This window comes from Aspergillus terreus, genomic scaffold, assembly GCF_000149615.1.
Source record: "Aspergillus terreus NIH2624 scaffold_10 genomic scaffold, whole genome shotgun sequence".
In the NCBI taxonomy this organism is placed as follows: domain Eukaryota; kingdom Fungi; phylum Ascomycota; class Eurotiomycetes; order Eurotiales; family Aspergillaceae; genus Aspergillus; species Aspergillus terreus.
The window spans coordinates 1,338,229-1,356,397 of record NT_165933.1 but is presented as its reverse complement, the minus strand read 5'-3'; the positions used below and the strand labels follow the sequence as shown (position 1 = coordinate 1,356,397).

General features: G+C 51.4%; 4 protein-coding genes across 4 annotated transcripts; 3 read left to right on the top strand and 1 right to left on the bottom strand.

Annotated features, from left to right (window-relative positions):
* Nucleotides 1-917: 917 nt before the first annotated feature.
* ATEG_07324 (cytochrome P450) lies at nt 918-2,348 on the bottom strand (the record flags this gene model as incomplete). Its single annotated transcript, XM_001210010.1, has 1 exon — nt 918-2,348. One exon carries the CDS (start codon nt 2,346-2,348, stop codon nt 918-920), a length of 1,431 nt encoding a protein of 476 aa, XP_001210010.1.
* Nucleotides 2,349-3,610: 1,262 nt separating this feature from the next.
* Nucleotides 3,611-5,941, top strand: ATEG_07323 (Zn(II)2Cys6 transcription factor; the record flags this gene model as incomplete). Its single annotated transcript, XM_001210009.1, has 4 exons — nt 3,611-4,511; nt 4,783-5,061; nt 5,250-5,344; nt 5,399-5,941. The coding sequence occupies 4 exons, from the start codon at nt 3,611-3,613 to the stop codon at nt 5,939-5,941; spliced, it is 1,818 nt and encodes a 605-aa protein (XP_001210009.1).
* A 2,084-nt stretch (nt 5,942-8,025) lies between these two features.
* On the top strand, nt 8,026-11,801 carry ATEG_07322 (uncharacterized protein; the record flags this gene model as incomplete). Its single annotated transcript, XM_001210008.1, has 6 exons — nt 8,026-8,105; nt 8,179-9,194; nt 9,371-9,983; nt 10,038-11,090; nt 11,144-11,532; nt 11,590-11,801. The coding sequence occupies 6 exons, from the start codon at nt 8,026-8,028 to the stop codon at nt 11,799-11,801; spliced, it is 3,363 nt and encodes a 1,120-aa protein (XP_001210008.1).
* Nucleotides 11,802-12,660: 859 nt separating this feature from the next.
* On the top strand, nt 12,661-17,380 carry ATEG_07321 (putative ABC multidrug transporter; the record flags this gene model as incomplete). The annotated part of the gene is made up of 14 exons (XM_001210007.1): nt 12,661-12,855; nt 12,909-12,953; nt 13,002-13,412; nt 13,466-14,010; nt 14,064-14,569; nt 14,624-15,233; nt 15,281-15,555; nt 15,605-15,780; nt 15,831-15,924; nt 15,973-16,280; nt 16,328-16,534; nt 16,582-16,741; nt 16,789-17,225; nt 17,282-17,380. 14 exons carry the CDS (start codon nt 12,661-12,663, stop codon nt 17,378-17,380), a joined length of 4,068 nt encoding a protein of 1,355 aa, XP_001210007.1.
* Between the last annotated feature and the right edge of the window lie 789 nt (nt 17,381-18,169).

The window sequence follows — 18,169 nt, the reverse complement described above, 5'->3', positions numbered from 1 at the left end:
TCGCGAACGATCGGCCTGGATGCTGGAGGCATGTGCGCTATTGCTATGCACGGCGGATCTGTTTCATCTCATCGAGACGGATAGGCGTGGATGGGTTGACGGTAGTCGATCTAACATGGATGCCCTGCGAAGCATTCTTACTTGCTTCGAGTTGATGCGAGAGTATCGATCTCGGTGCGACAAACCGTACGACGGAAGGATAGAGGATTGGTTCCTAGCCATGAGCGACGGGCGTTTGTCTGGGACAACTTCCCGTTATTCGGTAAATCGATTCGTGGTGGACGATCCGAGTTTCGCCCTGGATATTCGGCACGAAACTTTGCTGAATGGCGAAGCTTTTCAATTGTCGCTTCCACCACTCGAGACTCTGAGCCAGGACGAGCTGCGTCCGACATTTTTGTCGCACTGTCGTGACGTGATAAGCATCGCGGAAGCCAATTGCACTGAATACCGACAGGCGTTGTTGTCTGACATGCAAAGTAGGAGGTCCAGGAGGACTCGAATGGAGGTGCATACGCGTAGGCGGTTGCACAGCTATGATATCCGGGTTCTATTTGTGTCGTTGTCAGGCAGGGACGAAGTCTCTCCGGGATATAAGGAGTATTGGAGATTCTCATGCGAAGTGCAAAATGCTCGAACAGTGTATGATGAGGTCGCAGCTCGCGCACAGGTTCTGTAGAGCTTTTCTGATGCCAATGATATTCATTCTTGGTCGGTGCAATTTTCAGTAAGTGTTGACTTATATACAGTCATTTCCTGCGCTATGCCAGATGTATCCTGCCCCTTCACTTCAGGCCCGGGGCTCCAGTCCAATCGATTTTTGGTGTTCTTTAATCGAGTTCATCAGGATCTCCAAATCCTTCTCTGTTGATTCCCATTCTCTCTCAATCACCATCCGTGCATGTTCACTGCGCGGCTTAAAGATCGCGTCGAATGGGCAAGGGGATAGACACAAAACCCGATCCATAAGCCATATCATCGACTTTCTTGGGTTTGCCGTCCGGCCCAGTTCCGGGTTGCACATTGTATGCCCAGAGAATGCGTGACATGAGCAAAAAGAGCGAATTCCGCGCAATATGTCTACCGGTGCAGACGCGACGACCATAGCCGAAGAAGTTGGTAAAGCAGCCATCGTCGGGATTTCTCCCGATCCATCTCTCAGGGTGAAACTCCAAAGGATTCTCAAAATGTCTCTCATCGAAGCTCATCGACCAGTGTAACGCCATCACCATAGTCCCCTTTGGGATCCGATATCCCATAAACGTGTCCTCCTTCAGCGTGGCATGCGGCACTCCACCAGGTGCCATGGATCGCCACCGGAGCGTCTCTTCTACCACGGCCGTCATGTATGGGAGGTTTTCTCTGTCGCTCATAGTGGGGAGTCGGTCTGGTCCGACGACACGATCCAGCTCTTCCTGGGCTGTCTTGATGAAGCCGGGATAGGATAGAAGCGCCAATGTAAAGGTCTGCATAACCCCGGAAGTTGTCTCCAAGCCGGCATCTGCTAGAATACCCATATCATATGCCAACTCCAGGGGCGACATGTCCTCGGCTTGTTTGGAGACCACAAACTCCTTCGTCCAGTTCCAGACTTTGTTCTCTTTGGCAACGGTCATGTTTCGCATGTGTTGGTTGGCCTCGATCTGAAAGAATTTCTCTGCTGTTTGCTTCCAGGGCGAAATGCACATAGGCAAAGTGTTGAGCGCAGGAATCGCATCGACTATCCATGTCCCTGGTCGAGCGGCAAGGCCAAAGTTATGCATGACTTCGCGAGCGCTTTTCATCTCTTGTTCCTCGCCAGTTTCCAGGCGAAAGCCGTAAGTGAGTGTATATACCAGGCTGGCGCTGTATCGCTCGAAATGTTTGAAGAAATTGTTGGAAGAGAGGAAGTCATATAACAGCTGTTTGCTCTCCAGATCCTGAATGGGATAGTATGTCGAGGACGCACGAGGGCTCAGGACAGGAGCTTCCATGCGCTGGTGCAGCCGATAGCGCTCGTCATACCTCCGCAGGAGAAGATGCATGCCCTTGGTCAGATTCTCGTTCGCCATGACCATGCGCGGCCGGTCGCTATAGATGCTCCCGCGCTTGTCGAGTAGCTCTCGCGCGATCGTTGCATCGGCGATGAGAATGATGGTCTGTCTTCCAAACTGGACGCTCATAATGGGGCCATATTTCTTACTCCATTCATGAAATGTCCTCCACGGCAGGATCTGCGGCGCTTGGTGGATGTTGCCGATGAAGGGAAGTCGACGCGGTCCAGGGGGGAGTTTTCGATCTCTTTGGTACTCGTAAATAAGACGAAGGAGAAAAATACCCAAGATACTAGTCAGGATTGTGATGGCCATGATTGTGTCTGCAAGAATTTGGTTGTGGTATGCTGAGTCCCCGGGTCCTGCTCCACGACTCATCGGCAGAGGGTCTTGATATACCTAGCAATACGATCCATGAGAGGTGCGAGACCCCCCATCCCCGCTCATCAAGCACTTGCCCTTAAGGCATGATGCAGAAGGCAGCGAGGTTAGCGCTGACAGTTTGGAAGACGGGGCAGCGATCGTCCTGGGTGGTGTCCTATGGGAACGTGAGCTTACGAATACTCTGGACAGGGGTCACGGCCGTGAGGGCTATCTATATCTGACGAACCGCAATGACTGGGTACGCTGGCCTTTTGGTAGAAAGGGTACATGCAGAGCTGCTGCTGCACCTAAATTAGATGCGTTAGTGACAGCGCTAGTCCCAATTCTAGGCCTTTTAGACCAGATTGACTGGCCACAGGCCTGTCGCAGGGGCTGTAGGTATCTAGGAGTATTCCAAGCTTGATGGACATCTGTAGTAAAGATAGCCGATACTAGTCCTATCCGGAGTGAGTTGGATGCCTGCCCGCTTCCCCGATTGCGGGGATCCCGAACACAAGTACAGGTAGCGACTGAAGATCATTGAACCGGTACTGAATATTTCCCAAGATGATCTTCACATATGTACTCATTAAGCGAATCCTCAGGGCGGCTTGCTTACGATGGGCCTTTTCACACAGCAGCGGGCAGCAACTAGATCCTCCTAGGCCGTCGGCTATTCTAGTTTTCATAAGTGTCAACGTTTTGGCCCCGCCGTACCACTCTTAAGCTTGTTGGCCATCTCGTAACTCCAAAAGCAGTATCTATCGAGATTGTTACCTACTGAACGGGCTTGCTCCAACGCATAGTTACTTTATTGTTCAGAATGGAATCATGCATATCATCTTATCGATAAGATATCCATATCTGCCTGAGGCATCTTTACCTTTCTTCCTTGCACTGATGTTCTAAACGCCTGACAGAAGCGATTGACGCCGCATCAGCTGGATCTCTCATTAAAATTCCCAAGATTCTACCCACAGCTTAAGTCTCATATCTCACATAAAACTGGGAAAATCTCTCACAATCCACTCCTAATAAATTTTCGGGGACGTGCGGAATTACGGATATGTGCACGTGATGCTGCACAGTGCATTTGCCCCTCCAGGCAATGACCGCATCATTCTTTTCTGCTAATATGGACCCCGAGATATAGGTGCCTTGCCAGGGATTAATTCCGATTGATTGTGTTTCGGATTTGTCCAGCGCTGGACATTATGGACGACACGGGACATCATTCCCAGCCAACTGGTTGGCGTACCTCCAAGGCGTGCCAAGAATGTCGCAAGAGGAAGATCAAATGCAACGGCATCAACCCGTGCAAGACCTGCCAACTTCGGAACACTCCTTGTGTCTATCGGGACTGGATTCGCCATCGAAAGAAGAAACACCAGGAGAAATCGGAATCGGAGGAGTTTTCGCCCAATGGGGCCACGCGGGCCGAGTATGGGGTGCGCGCATCCTCGCCTGGCTTTGTGCAGCCATCGTCGTCGGCAGGCCGCCGCAACCCCAATGTGAACTATACCACCAACAGCGTTTCCGCCACCGACACCACGTCTTCCTCATCGGAAATCCAACTGTACTATGGCTCGACTTCCCACTTCGCTCTTATGCATGAGATCTACCGCGACCTGGTTTCGAACCCCGGCAATTACTCTAAAGCGCCTCAGGCCGAGGTCGAGGAAGCCAGTGCAGGCATTGATATGTTCAGTTTCCGTCGCATTTTCTTCGGGACTCCGGTGGGGCCTCACGATGCCCTCAAGAGCCTGAATGCGACAGACGTACCCGTCATGTTCCTGCCGTATGAGCTAGCCAGACTGTTCCTCGAGCGCTTCCTGTCGACCTTGCTGCATTTGGTCCCATTTCGGTCGAAGGACTCGTATCGACGGGAGCTGGAACAGTTATATCATCGTGCTCCGGGAGCTAGCAGTGACACATGGTCTCGTTGCATGTTGCTGATGGCTATGGCGATGGGGTCTCTGGGAACAGAGCATTACAGCTGGGGCGATGTTTTGTTTGAACGCGTTAAAACAACCGCAGCGCTGTCAGATGATGTTGTTAATCTTCGGACGGTTCAGATATCATTACTTATGATAAGTCTCACACAGCTGCTGAGAGGTTTCTGACTGACGAGGTGCCAGCACGCCCATTATCAGACAGAACAAGGCAGGCCAAACTCATCATTCCTGCACCTGGGTTGCGCTGCCAGGAAAGCTCTCTCAGCCGGGTTGCACAAAGAGGCGCCCAATGAGGGAGGCCAAAAAGCAGATAATATTGAAGAGCGACGAACGACCTTCTGGTCGCTCTATGTTTATGAAACGTTGGCATCCCGAAACCCGCCTGTGTACCCGCACTAATGCTTCCGCCAGTTGGATTTGTTTTCACATAGGACGACCCCGGTCTCTTCTGCAGAGAGATATCGGTATTGAACCTCCACGCGATCCACTTCTGCGAGTTCTTTACGATCTCACGAAAATGATGTCCCGCTCTGCGGATGAGATGTTCGGGAGACACCATGACTCGTTGCTACATCTGTGGAAGCTCGCACGTTCAATAACCGATGATCATCGCTCCTACGATTCCAAGGTCCAAGAAACGCTAGGCTTTGGTCTTGAAAAAGGTCCACAACCAGGAGAAATAGGTGTACGACAGGTGATGTTGGTCACTCGTATGTGACCCCCAGCTAACCCCTTTGTCGTATCAGGAAAGGCTCACTCACCACGATAGTATACTACCACACAATATTACTTACATATCGGCCGTTTCTGATATTCCGTGGGCGTTGGAGACAAGATATGAAAATGGCCCCCCAGGAGTTTGGGGATGGCGGAGCAAAGCGTCCGACTGAAATCCCAGTTTGGCTAAACGACGCCTGCAACCAAGTGATTGGCGCCGCTTACCGAACCATTCATTTCCTGTATGAAGCTTCTTTTATCAACAACCTGGTCAGGGTATGTCGATGGCTCTGCGCGTGGACCCTTAGCTTTATGCTGACATGAACACAGGAATGTCGTTATCATGGATATTTCCTATCCAGTGCAGCCTTCGCGCTCATATATGACCTCATGCATGGTGATGAACTCGCATCGAGCCACCTCCGGTGGATCCATGCCACCCTTCAATGCTTGTCCTCCATGCGAGCCGGTGACCCCATCGCAAGCAGCATGTCTGCTATCCAGACCGTTCTGAGGAAGCTGAATCCGTCGTATGAGTGGCAACCCCCGGCCACCGTGAAAGGAAATGGCTACGGCTATGATTCCAACACGGTAATGCAGCAGTCGCTGAACAATGCATCGAACAATCCGGGCCCATCCATGTCCGAGCTCTTCTCCAACAACCTGGCCGTTGGAGGCGGCCTCCCCGCTCTGTCGAACATGCAGGGAAGTTTCGTGCCCGGAAATTTTCCCCCGCCGAGTGCGAGCGCCGGCAGTGGAGAAGATCTCCTTGACCTGACCCTGTCGGACATGGGCTGGGATTTTGATTTCTCGACCATGGATTTGGAGACGTTTTTCTCCATCTACCCGAACATGGACACGCCGACGGCGTGAGGGACAGGGTTGTTGACCTTGGTTGGCTGGATAGATGGCGAGGAACAGGTATACGGGATCTGGACATGAATCTTGCTCTAATGATTACCAAACGATAATTTTCAAATCCCGAGCTTATGCGAGGAATTTACTAAATATGTGCTGAAAATAAATTATGCTTGGACTTAGATCAAGTCAAGGTTCAATCTCAGATTCATTATGTCGCGCAGATTCGGTGGGATCGAGCTAATCACTGTTGTATTCCCCCTCGAATTTCTCCATCGACAAACGTATGACTCTGGTCATCATTAAGGGTGCAATAAACCAGCTAGGCTGATAAAGCAAGCCAAGCAGGATTGAGAAGATAGACGATGGAAGACGGGGATGAGCGGAGTCCATCTGACAGCCATCTCAGGTTCCACTTGGATTTCCCACCGACGATAGCATTATAGACCTGCCATTGGAGGACGGAGCAACCGCAATGAGTAGAGGAAGTCATCGAGGCGATTCAGGCGGTTCCAAAGTCAGATGGTCGCCGACTCTGTTGTTGATCAGTCATCCAGTCGGGGTGGATGATTCATCACCGGTCGCCGTCCATCCATGGAGGACGCCATGCCCACACTCTTCTTGGCCTTCTCTTTGACAGGGCATGGGACTATGGGTATGTTCATGTTCCTACTGGGTTATCCATGGAGAGGAGGAGCTCTTCGCGGTGAGCTACCAGGTGCTCCCTTCGAGACTCCTGCCAATCACCAAACCCTAAGAGTAGTTCTGGAATTGAAACCCTAAGACCATGTTAGTCTGGACTAGGCAGGTCGTGCTCTACTTAGTCCTCATAGGGGGTGCCGAGAAAATGCCTAGGCAGTGGTTGTATGGACGATGGGTCTAGCCCTCAACGGGGGGAAGTGGTCCGTCTCGATGACCTTAATGACCTCCCTATCTGGGTGATAGTGCCAATGGTGGGGCTGAATCAACGGGGTAGGTACTGATGATCAAACAGTGATCGATTGTGATTGTCTGGTAGATGATAGTTCAGTTACATTGGTCTAACCTCTTCAGTAGTATACTTCTACACAGTATATCCTGCACACTGTACGAGTACGCTGAATCAGTCACCCCTACTGCCCATTCTATATTATATTGAACCCTGTTGTATGCTCCAATCTAACCACATGAATCCATCTATCCTTGTTTTCACCCGCTCTTCTTCCTTTGTACATAGTTTTGCCATTCGCGGCACCGGCAATGTACCGGCAAAAATGGTACCAGTCTCACGAGAAGGAAGAGAAGAAACGGGCTCTAGTATCTCAAAGAAATTTGTCAACGGTGGATTGACTGAAGAGCGATGCAACGTCCTATGCTTTTTACTACGGTTCCGGCCGAATGCGGCGAAGACTCTGTGCTCCACCTGGGGAGTGTCAGAGCATAAAGAGATTAGTCATCCACTAGTACTCTGGAAACGCAAATCCGGACCAATAACGAGCCCGTATGAACATCTATGCGAGGCTGAGTAATCACGGCATACTTCTGCCCTTTCTACAATCCTCATCTTCATCCGCACCAACGACTCTTCCTTAGCCTCGCTTTCTCTGTCGCTCCCATACAGCCATCCACTAGAGTCGCTACGAGCAATAAGCTCGTCCTCCAGAGTTGTAGCGATTCGTCGGAGCCGACACTCTCCACTGCTCAGAATTCGGCCGGAACAATCTGCAGCGGCAATGTCAGATCCGAACCATGGGCTCCTTCCCGTGGTCCCGAGGATGATCACCCACTGCCCATAGGATCGCCCCTATCGATGATTCTCTTACCCTGGGGTGGAGAAAAGTCAGACCCTCCCGGTGTCCACCAGACCAGGTCTCCGGCCTAGACTTGCCCCAGAACAGGAGCTCTCGGCTAGTCGGAATTCTTGAGCGTGTCTGGAGGTGCCCGGTTGGCAGAAAAACCTTAGAAAAGCTCTATCCCGCCAATGGATCTGCCTCTGGACCCCCGGAGTTGCGAGTGTCCTACTTTAAGACCGCGCCTGCTCCTACCCGCCCATGTGTTTGGTTTTTGGTCGTCGATAGGTACTTACCTCGTGCTTGCTATGCAATAGCTTGACCTTCAAGATGGTACTGTTGGATCCAACAGTCGCCTCTCGTTCGCATTCACTGCCTATTCGGCAGCGTTTGGTTCCAGAGCTACTCAGGTAAGTCCCGGTGCATTTGGATTGTGGCCCCAATTCTACATTTTCAGCCGGCTGATCTTCTGCCGTGGAATAGACTGTATAGTCCAGAACCACGGGACAACACCAATGGAGTGCAAGCGAATGGCCTCTCCTCATCATTGCACAGGCGAAAGGATTCGGCAGTTTCTTGGAGCGCTCAGGATCCGACACTTCTAGCCCTCACTCAGCTGGGCGTCTTCCGGTTGTCTTGTGACCAGGCCTTTACGACCATTCTGGATGGCCGTGAAACCAACATCATCTCTCACGCAACACCGTCGACGTCTCATCCCTCGACATCTCGGACTTTTCATGGCGGCACATTCGGAATGCGGACCCTGGGTTTGAAATGGGATGGTTATGAAACAGTCGACTCACCCAATGTGACGGCAGACGCTACGCGACATATCATCCGTGATGTCTCTCTCGAAACGGAGCTTCAATCCCACCCTTTCATTGTGCGGCATCCTCATGTCCGATTCTACGCCGAGGTCCCTCTGCATACTACGAATGGGGAGGTGTTTGGAACGTACTGCGTGGTTGGCCAACAGCCACGACCGGCCTTTGAAATCAGCAGTCTTAGAGAGCTTCGGGACGTCGCAGATTCTATCTCACACCATCTCGAGAACGTCTGGACGATACAACACCAGCAGAAGTCGGATCGCATGTTGAATGCTCTAGTGAAGTTTGTTCAAAGCCAATCAGATGCCATTCACACTGAGCAAAGAGCACGTTCGATGAGCATCGCATCCAGCTCTCCGTTCCGGAGATTGTCAGAGCTTCATGATAACGAACCATTATCGCGGACTTCATCAAATGCGACGCGTTCTATCTCTCCGAGAACTACGCGGCACGGCGGGAGTCGCGCTTCTTCCTCTCATCCACATGAACCAAGCCTGAGAGAGAAGCATCAGGCACACGTTCGTAGGCGCTCTGACGAGTCGAGCACTCTGGTGACCGTTTCCGAGGGCGCCGCACTTTCTCCGGGAACGTCGCTGCTCTTTTCAAGAGCCAGTGCATTGATTCGTGAATCTATGGAGCTGGATGGTGTCATGTTCCTTGATGCCTCACGGAGTAATTCTCGAAGGTAAGCATTCCATACTCCAAAATCGGCGGACAGTGGTAACTGTATTATAGCCATTCCACTTCAAGTACAAGCGACTGGGAACATGATGGAAAGGATACCGACTCTGTTGCCTCGTCAAGCCATTCCGCTGCGTTGTCATCCCATGCTCAGTGGTCTGATCAAGCGTGTGAGCCCATGGGCATGGCCGTCTCAGAGTCTTCTGCAGAGAACAAGGAAAATATCTCCCGACTGGCTTTGACAGAAGGACTTCTTCGTGACATGTTTACTGCCTTTCCAAATGGCGAAATATTCCATCCTGGCGAGGTGGCTGTGTCGTTCCCTATCGCCCCAAACGGTGGTCGGCGACACAGCCTGCAAAGCTTTGAATCAAAGCAGCATCTCCACCATGTTGTCACGCATCGCCTGGCAAATGAGTTTCCTGAAGCAAAATCCCTCGTCTTTTTACCTCTCTGGAACTGGGATACATCACGGTGGCTCGCTGGGGCTCTGGTTTGGACTTCAGATCCTCGCCGTGCGTTGGGATCAGACGACCTAGCTTATCTGAAGACATTCGGTGACTCTCTTGTCGCGGAGTTTTCGCAACTAGGATGGACTGCAACAGAGCAGTCGAAATCCGACCTTCTTTCCTCTGTCAGCCACGAGCTTCGCTCTCCACTGCACGGTATGCTCGCAAGCGCCGAGCTTCTGCAAACTACCCCGTTGGAGCCTGCTCAACGAGACATGGTCACTATGGTTGAGACGTGCGGTCTGACATTGTTGGATACGATGAATTACTTGTAAGTGTCATACCTGTGTTCTGCAGACCACCCATCTTACCATTTGACTCGCAGGTTGGATTTCGCCAAAATTAACAACCTAACACATGTGCATAAGTCCGGCGGCAAGCACGACAGAGTTGAGCTTGATAATCTCATAACCCCCTTTGACCTCGACAGCATGCTTGAAGACGTGACAGAGTCTCTTTATGCTGGTCATCGGTCACTCATGGATGCCTCCAAGATCGCCGGTCGATACCTTCCCAGCGGAACAGGCGTGAGCGGAAGAGTAGATGGCCTCGGGAAGGAGAACCACGATGATCTGTCGGTGGTTGTTCGTATCGAAGAGCAAGATTCGTGGGTCATCCGCTCGATTTCCGGAGCCTGGAGAAGGATTGTCATGAACATTCTTGGAAATGCCTTCAAGTTCACGCGGTCTGGGCTCATTGAGGTCTCCTTATCCAAAACAGTTGAGCGGCACGAAGACTATAAAACGACCTTTGCGAGTCTTTCGATAACCGACACGGGTTGTGGCATATCGTCGAGCTTTCTCGAACACCAGCTGTTCAAACCTTTCGCGCAGGAGGATATTCTAACCGAGGGCGTGGGACTAGGTCTTTCCATTGTCTATCGACTGGCAACTTACCTCGGTGGTAGCATCGAGGTGAAGAGCCAAGTGGGGGTCGGCACAACAGTCGATGTGCGGATCCCAGTGGAATTTGCGGCCGAGACACCACTCCCACTCCATACTACCTCCCTGAAAATGCCTGACCAGCCTGGTTCCCGCACTATGACACGCGTGTGTCTGGTTGGCCTCAATGCGTACGCAGACCTCAGGGACGCCCCATGCGGAGTCCTCAGCACAGAGGCAAAACGCAAACTCTCTGTTCGAGGTGCTGTGAGCAATGTTCTGCTCAGTCAGCCTGGCTGGATGGTTTGCTTCGCGGACTCCCTTGAGGCATCATGTGGCGACATTGCGATCATTGAAGAGTCTGGTCTAAAGAAGATTTCTGCTGCTGGCTCGACGAAGCCAGATTACCGCACCATCATCGTGCTCGGTGAACGAGGCGTATCGCTTCCAGGTAATTTCACAATCGAAGGGGCCGACATTATCTACTTGTCCCAACCGTGAGTATCTTTAACCTATCACTGGTTTCGACAATGTGCTGATGTGACAACAGGATCGGGCCTCGCAAGATCAAGGAGGCACTGCAGCGATATATTGATTCGCATCGCGAAGCCAGTCCTACGGCACAGAGCCCAATTGCCGGACCGTTTTCCGGTATTCCCCAGCGCGGACGATCCTTATCCGACGCATTCGCCCTTGCGAAGGGCATTGAGTCTCCTCCGGTGATGAAGGAAAACGTGGCTGAATTCGCCCCAGCCTCACCACAAGCGGTTGACCATAAGAATTTCCACGTGCTTATTGTAGACGACAATGACATCAACATAAAGATCCTTGCAACTTTTATGCGCCGGATTGGTTGCAGCTATGAGACTGCCACCAATGGCCAGATGGCTCTTGACAAGTACAAGGAGCGCAATGGAGAGTTTGACTACATCCTTATGGGTAAGAGCCCTATGACCATGGGTACAGAGGTGCTCGTGCATAGCTGACGATAGATAGATATTTCCATGCCCATAATGGATGGCATTATCGCTTCCAGCAAGATCAGAGAATACGAAGAACAACATTCGCTCCGCCGAGCTGCCATCATGGCAGTCACCGGGGTGGCATCCAGCGGCATGCAGCAACAAGCATTTGCTGCCGGGATAGATGACTACCTGGTCAAGCCTCTATCCCTTCACGATTTGAAACGAATTATGAACATTGCATGATTGGTATAGGCTCCTGATAGACGGGTTTAAATGGTGCACATATTTCAGATATATATCTTTTTGGTCATGGGTTCAGGTTTGCAGTTACCTTTTATCATGTAATTACGATTTTATGCCACTTGGAGGGTTCCTGTGAAAGTGTTTGCAAGATAGCCATACCGCAGTGTCAGTCGGATCCATCTCAATAGCCAATATAAGATAAATGTCAAAATCAAGGTGAATTGACTCTTGATTCGCAAAGAGAATATAAGTAGACGGTCTTTGGCTCATCCTGATGTTGTACCCCTGTATATTAAGGAGAATCTTGAGCTTTCTAGAACAAAGCTTCATGACCCACGCCTGAGACACTACCCACGCTTCTGGGCCTTATGACCGCAAATATATTGAGTCGGGGATCCAATTACGTTACTTTGACCCCTGTTTACCAATATCATGGACCTGGACCCAGATTGCCGAAGCCGTGGAAATTTGCTGCGAGTGCTTTTATCTATATCCGTGGTGTTCAGCCCTCTGGGTGGAGCTTGGGATGGAATTTAGTGCTTCAATTGGCCCTTTTGGTCCGAAAGAGTGGAGTGTGGCGGAATTGCGGATGTAGGGCTGACGGCTATACGGGTTTACGGACAGAAGACTCAGGAACCGATTCTCATATAAGAAGAAAAGGACAAGGAAACAGAAAAAGGTACGAAAGTCAATCTGGTCTGCAGAGCGGTAGCCTTAATTCGCTTCTACTCTCTGGTTTGATCGGTGTCGTTGGCTTGGTTGGTCTCACGGAGCGTTTCGGTATGACTACATAATTCCCGAGCCATTCATCCTGGTTCTGTACTGATAGTGAACACAGCCCAGCTGGAAAAAGACAGCAATGTACAATTCTTCGTCGAGCACAGTCGACGTGGAGCAAGGGGACTCAGGAGTGCGAAAGCGCCTGACCCTGACTTTTTGCAATGTCAACGTCCACGTCACAGCTCCTGATGCGGCGTTGGGAGACACATTGCTGTCGGTTGCTGACCCAAGGCAATATTTGGATATATTCCGCAGAAGCAAACGGCCAAAGAGGGTATGATATTGGCTTGGCGTCTGTCCAGACCACAGCAGGCTGACTGGCTGCAGACAATCCTGAAGAACATCAACGGCCAAGTGAGACCAGGAGAAATGGTACGTGTAGACGGAAACCGAGGACACATCCCATGCTGACTGCAGTAGATGCTCGTTCTAGGAAGACCCGGGTCTGGCTGCACATCCTTGCTGCGCGTCCTCTCCAACGACCGCGAATCCTTCGACGAAGTCGCGGGCGACACTTGGTATGGCAGCATGGACCATAAGGAGGCCAAGCGGTTCCGGCAGCAAATCATGTTCAACAACGAAGACGACGTGCATTTCCCGACGCTGACCGTCAACCGCACGATCAAGTTCGCTTTGCGCAACAAGGTGCCGCGCGAACGCCCGGGCCATCTGCAGAACAGAGACGATTTCGTGCAGGAGAAGCGGGACGGCATCCTCGACAGCCTCGCCATCCCACATACCAAGAAAACACTGGTTGGGAACGAGTTCATTCGCGGCGTGTCCGGTGGCGAGCGGAAGCGTGTGTCGCTGGCTGAGGTGATGGCTGGTCAGGTAGGGAGCATCTGATCCACATATAAAGAATTGATGACGCTGACGTGGGATAGAGTCCGGTCCAGTTCTGGGACAACCCTACGCGTGGTCTGGACTCAAAGACTGCGGTGGAGTTTGCGCGCCTGCTGCGACGAGAAGCCAATGAGAACGACAAGACGATTGTGGCGACTATGTACCAGGCAGGAAACGGCATCTACAATGAATTCGACAAGATCCTCGTGCTTGCGGATGGGCGAACGATCTACTATGGACCCCGGAGTCTGGCGCGGCAGTACTTTGAGGAGATGGGGTTTGTCTGTCCTAAGGGGGCCAATATCGCGGACTTCTTGACTTCTGTTACCGTGCTCACTGAGCGTGTCATTCGCCCGGGAATGGAGGAGAAGATTCCGAATACCCCGGAAGAGTTTGAGGCCCGGTACCATGCCAGCGATATCCATGCCCAGATGATGGATGATATCAGTCCTCCCGAGAAGCTCACTAAGGAGAAGGATGATCTAGTCATGGCCGTGGCTAGTGAAAAGAGGAAGAAGCATGTCCCTCGGCCGCAGAGTCCATATACCACCAGCCTATGGCGCCAGGTGGCCGCTTGCACAGTCCGGTGAGTCGCAAACATTATTATTTAGCAACTATTAGCTGATTGAAGGTTTATAGACAATTCCAGATCATGGCAGGCGACAGACTTTCCCTTGTGATCAAAGTTGTTTCTGCCATCCTCCAAGCTCTCGTCTGTGGCAGTCTCTTCTACAACCTGCAACCTGACAGTACCTCTATCTTTCTGCGTCCCGGCGTGCTCTTCTTTCCCGTCATCTACTTCCTTTTAGACTCAATGGGAGAAACGACGGCTTCGTTCATGGGCCGTCCGATTCTCACCCGCCAGAAGAGGTTTGCCTTCTATCGCCCGACTGCCTTCTGCATCGCCAATGCCATAACCGACATCCCCGTGGTAATCACCCAGGTGACGTGCTTCTCACTCATTCTGTATTTCATGTCAGCGCTGCAGATGGACGCCGGGAAGTTCTTCACCTACTGGATCATAGTCATCGTGCAGACGCTGTGTTTCATGCAGATGTTCCGTGCGGTGGGCAGTCTGTGCAAGCAGTTCGGCAATGCCTCAAAAATTACAGGGTTACTCTCGACTATCTTCTTCGTGTACGGAGGTATGCAATATCCAATACCACTCAGGGCCATCCACCGTTACTAAGAGTCTTCAGGTTATCTGATCCCGTTCGAGAAAATGCATGTGTGGTTCCGGTGGATCTTCTACCTCAACCCCGGCGCATACGCGTTTGAGGCTCTCATGGCAAACGAGTTCGTGGGATTGGAGCTGGAATGCGTCGCTCCAGATTACATTCCCTACGGAATGGCGTACAATGATGCGCCGGCCAGCGCACGCGGCTGTTCAGTGCTAGGCAGCGACGGAAACACGATCAACGGCGCTGCGTACATCCGCGAGCAGTACAGCTACTCTGTCCACCATATCTGGCGCAGCTTCGGCATCATTGTCGGGTTCTGGGCCTTCTTCATCTTCCTTACGTCTGTCGGATTCGAGCTGCGCAACAGCCAGGGCGGATCCTCGGTCCTCCTGTACAAACGAGGGAGCCAGAAGAAACGCACTGCGGACGAGGAGGCTACCCCGAAACCCAAAGCGGATGCTGGTGCGCTCACGTCGACTGTCAAGCAGTCGACTTTTACGTGGAATAATCTGGACTACCACGTCCCGTTCCACGGCCAGAAGAAGCAGCTGCTTGACCAGGTGTTTGGATACGTGAAGCCAGGGAACCTGGTGGCGTTGATGGGGTGCTCCGGTGCTGGAAAGACAACGTATGTGTCATTAGTAGCAAGAAGGCGAGCACGGCTAACTCGTATAGACTCCTGGATGTCCTGGCCCAACGCAAGGACAGCGGCGAAATCTACGGATCGATTCTCATTGATGGTCGTCCCCAGGGGATTAGCTTCCAGCGGACTACGGGTTATTGCGAGCAGATGGATGTGCATGAGGCTACTTCGACGGTCAAGGAAGCGCTTATCTTTTCCGCGCTGCTTCGTCAACCGGCGAGTGTGCCTCGGGAGGAAAAGCTGGCATATGTCGATCAGATTATCGATCTTCTCGAGCTCACCGATATCCAGGATGCTCTGATTGGAGGTAAGGATCTTTCATAAGTTTCTTGGAGAGACATGCTGATGAAGAGCAGTCCCCGGAGCTGGTCTCAGTATCGAACAGCGCAAGCGAGTCACGTTGGGAGTTGAGCTTGTCGCAAAGCCAACGCTTCTTTTCTTGGATGAACCCACGTCTGGGCTTGATGGCCAGTCTGCGTATAACATCATTCGATTCCTGCGGAAACTCGTCGATGGCGGACAGGCTGTCTTGGTAAGTTTACCTTATAGCCAAGGATCCAACTCTCCTGACTCGGTCTCTAGTGTACAATTCACCAACCCTCCGCCGTGCTATTCGATGCATTCGACTCCCTCCTCCTACTTGCGAAAGGTGGAAAGATGGCCTATTTTGGCGAAAGTAAGTGTTCCTGACGACCATCTCGTGAGCCACATCTAACTCCCGTAGCTGGTAAGGATTCGGTCAAAGTGCTCGACTACTTCGCCAAGAACGGTGCTCCATGCCCTCCGGACGAGAATCCCGCCGAGCACATTGTCGAGGTGATTCAAGGATACACCGAGCAAAAGATCGATTGGGTCGATGTGTGGAGCCGGTCCGAAGAACGAGAGCGTGCTCTTGCTGAACTGGAAGTCCTGAATAAGGATAGCAAGGCAAACACGCCGGAGGATGAAGACCAGTCTGATTTCGCCACGTCCCACTGGTTCCAGTTCTGTATGGTGCTGAAGCGGCTCATGATTCAAATCTGGCGGTCTCCAGTAAGCTCAAGATTCTCTCAGAGGAGAGGACGTGCTAACAAATGTAGGACTACATTTGGAACAAGATCATTCTGCACATTTTTGCAGCCCTTTTCAGCGGTTTCACCTTTTGGAAAATGGGCGATGGCACATTTGCGCTGCAACTTCGTCTGTTCGCGATCTTCAACTTTATCTTCGTGGCGCCTGGTTGTATCAATCAGATGCAGCCCTTCTTCCTGCATAACCGGGACATTTTTGAAACCAGAGAGAAAAAGGTATGTCTGCATGCAAGTTGGGACGTACAACTAACTCACAATCTTAGTCTAAAACCTACCACTGGATTGCGTTCATTGGTGCGCAGGCCGTATCTGAGATCCCATACCTGATCATCTGCGCGACGCTCTACTTCTTGTGCTGGTACTACACCGCCGGATTCCCGAACGACTCGAGCGTGGCTGGACAGGTTTACTTGCAAATGATCTGTAAGTTAATGCGATCCTGACTCACTCGCAGCGCTAACATTCGCCAGTCTACGAATTCCTCTACACCTCCATCGGCCAAGCCATTGCGGCCTACGCACCGAATGAATACTTCGCCGCAATTATGAACCCCGTGCTGATCGGTGCGGGCCTGGTCAGTTTCTGTGGTGTCGTAGCCCCGTATTCGGCGATGCAGCCCTTCTGGAGATACTGGATGTACTACCTCGATCCATTCACGTATCTTGTCGGCGGACTGCTCGGTGAAGTGCTGTGGGACCTGAAGGTTACTTGCGAGCCCTCCGAGCTGGTCCACTTTACTGCGCCGTTGGGGCAGACGTGTGGGGAGTACATGGCTAGCTTCCTGAGTGAACAGCCCGGCTACCTTGTGGATAACTCCACGTCGGATTGCTCCTTTTGCAAATACACCACTGGTGCTGATTATGCAAAGACCTTTAATCTGAAGGAGAAGTATTATGCTTGGAGAGATGTATGTCACTCTTTCACATTTGCTTCCCGTTGGATAGATGTGCTGACTGCTTTTAGACTGGTATCACTGCGCTGTTTTGCATAAGCACTTACGCCGTTGTCTTTGTGATGATGAAGCTTAGGAGCAAGAAGACGAAGAGCGCTCGCTCTGAATAAGTTGTTGCAGCACATGCTGGGCCACTATTCCAGCAAGGAATGCACTGGTTAAGAGTGAATGGTCGGGGTGGGGGAACTAAATGTTGGACGTTATAGACAGATATACTATGGATAGACTTGGGTGATAGAGCTCTAGAAATACTAATCATATAGAATATAGCATACTTGTCGAAAAATTTGCTGATTGATGCGCGTTATTAATTAAGATGAGCGAGTCTTTAACTAAGCATTGTCTACCTAGTATTCTTAGTTTTCGTAACAAGGACTCGTGGTACAGACTGAATGCAGCATGGATTACATAGAAGGCGGGAGAGATTCAATACATATTTCATAAGTCAGTCATTCCCACTTCGTAGCTACAGAGCCATGGAGTTATTTCCATTCATCCACGGCAGAAAGCAACTCATGGTAGCCATGAACTGGGGAGTGTCGATAAAAAAAGTCGATTCCAGCCCGCTCGCACATAGCTCGCAGCCTGCAGAACTTACCAACTTCCTCATCACTCATTTTCGGAGGCTCACGCGGCGCAGAACTGAGGGAACCGAACTCCTCCTTCGACAGGATCTTCAAACAAAAGGGCTGTACATGTAATTCCTTGAGGCCCGAGAATCGCTCATCCCTCATCGCCACCATCCTCTCCAACTGGGCAATCAGCTGATCGAGCTTCCGATCCCAGCAATGCACCAGGTACAGCTTTTCCAGAGTCGGCGGCAACAAGTCAACCAGCTCCGTTTCCCAGCGCTCCCCAACTAGATTCGGCAACCGGATACGGACTTCTTTCAGGGCTGT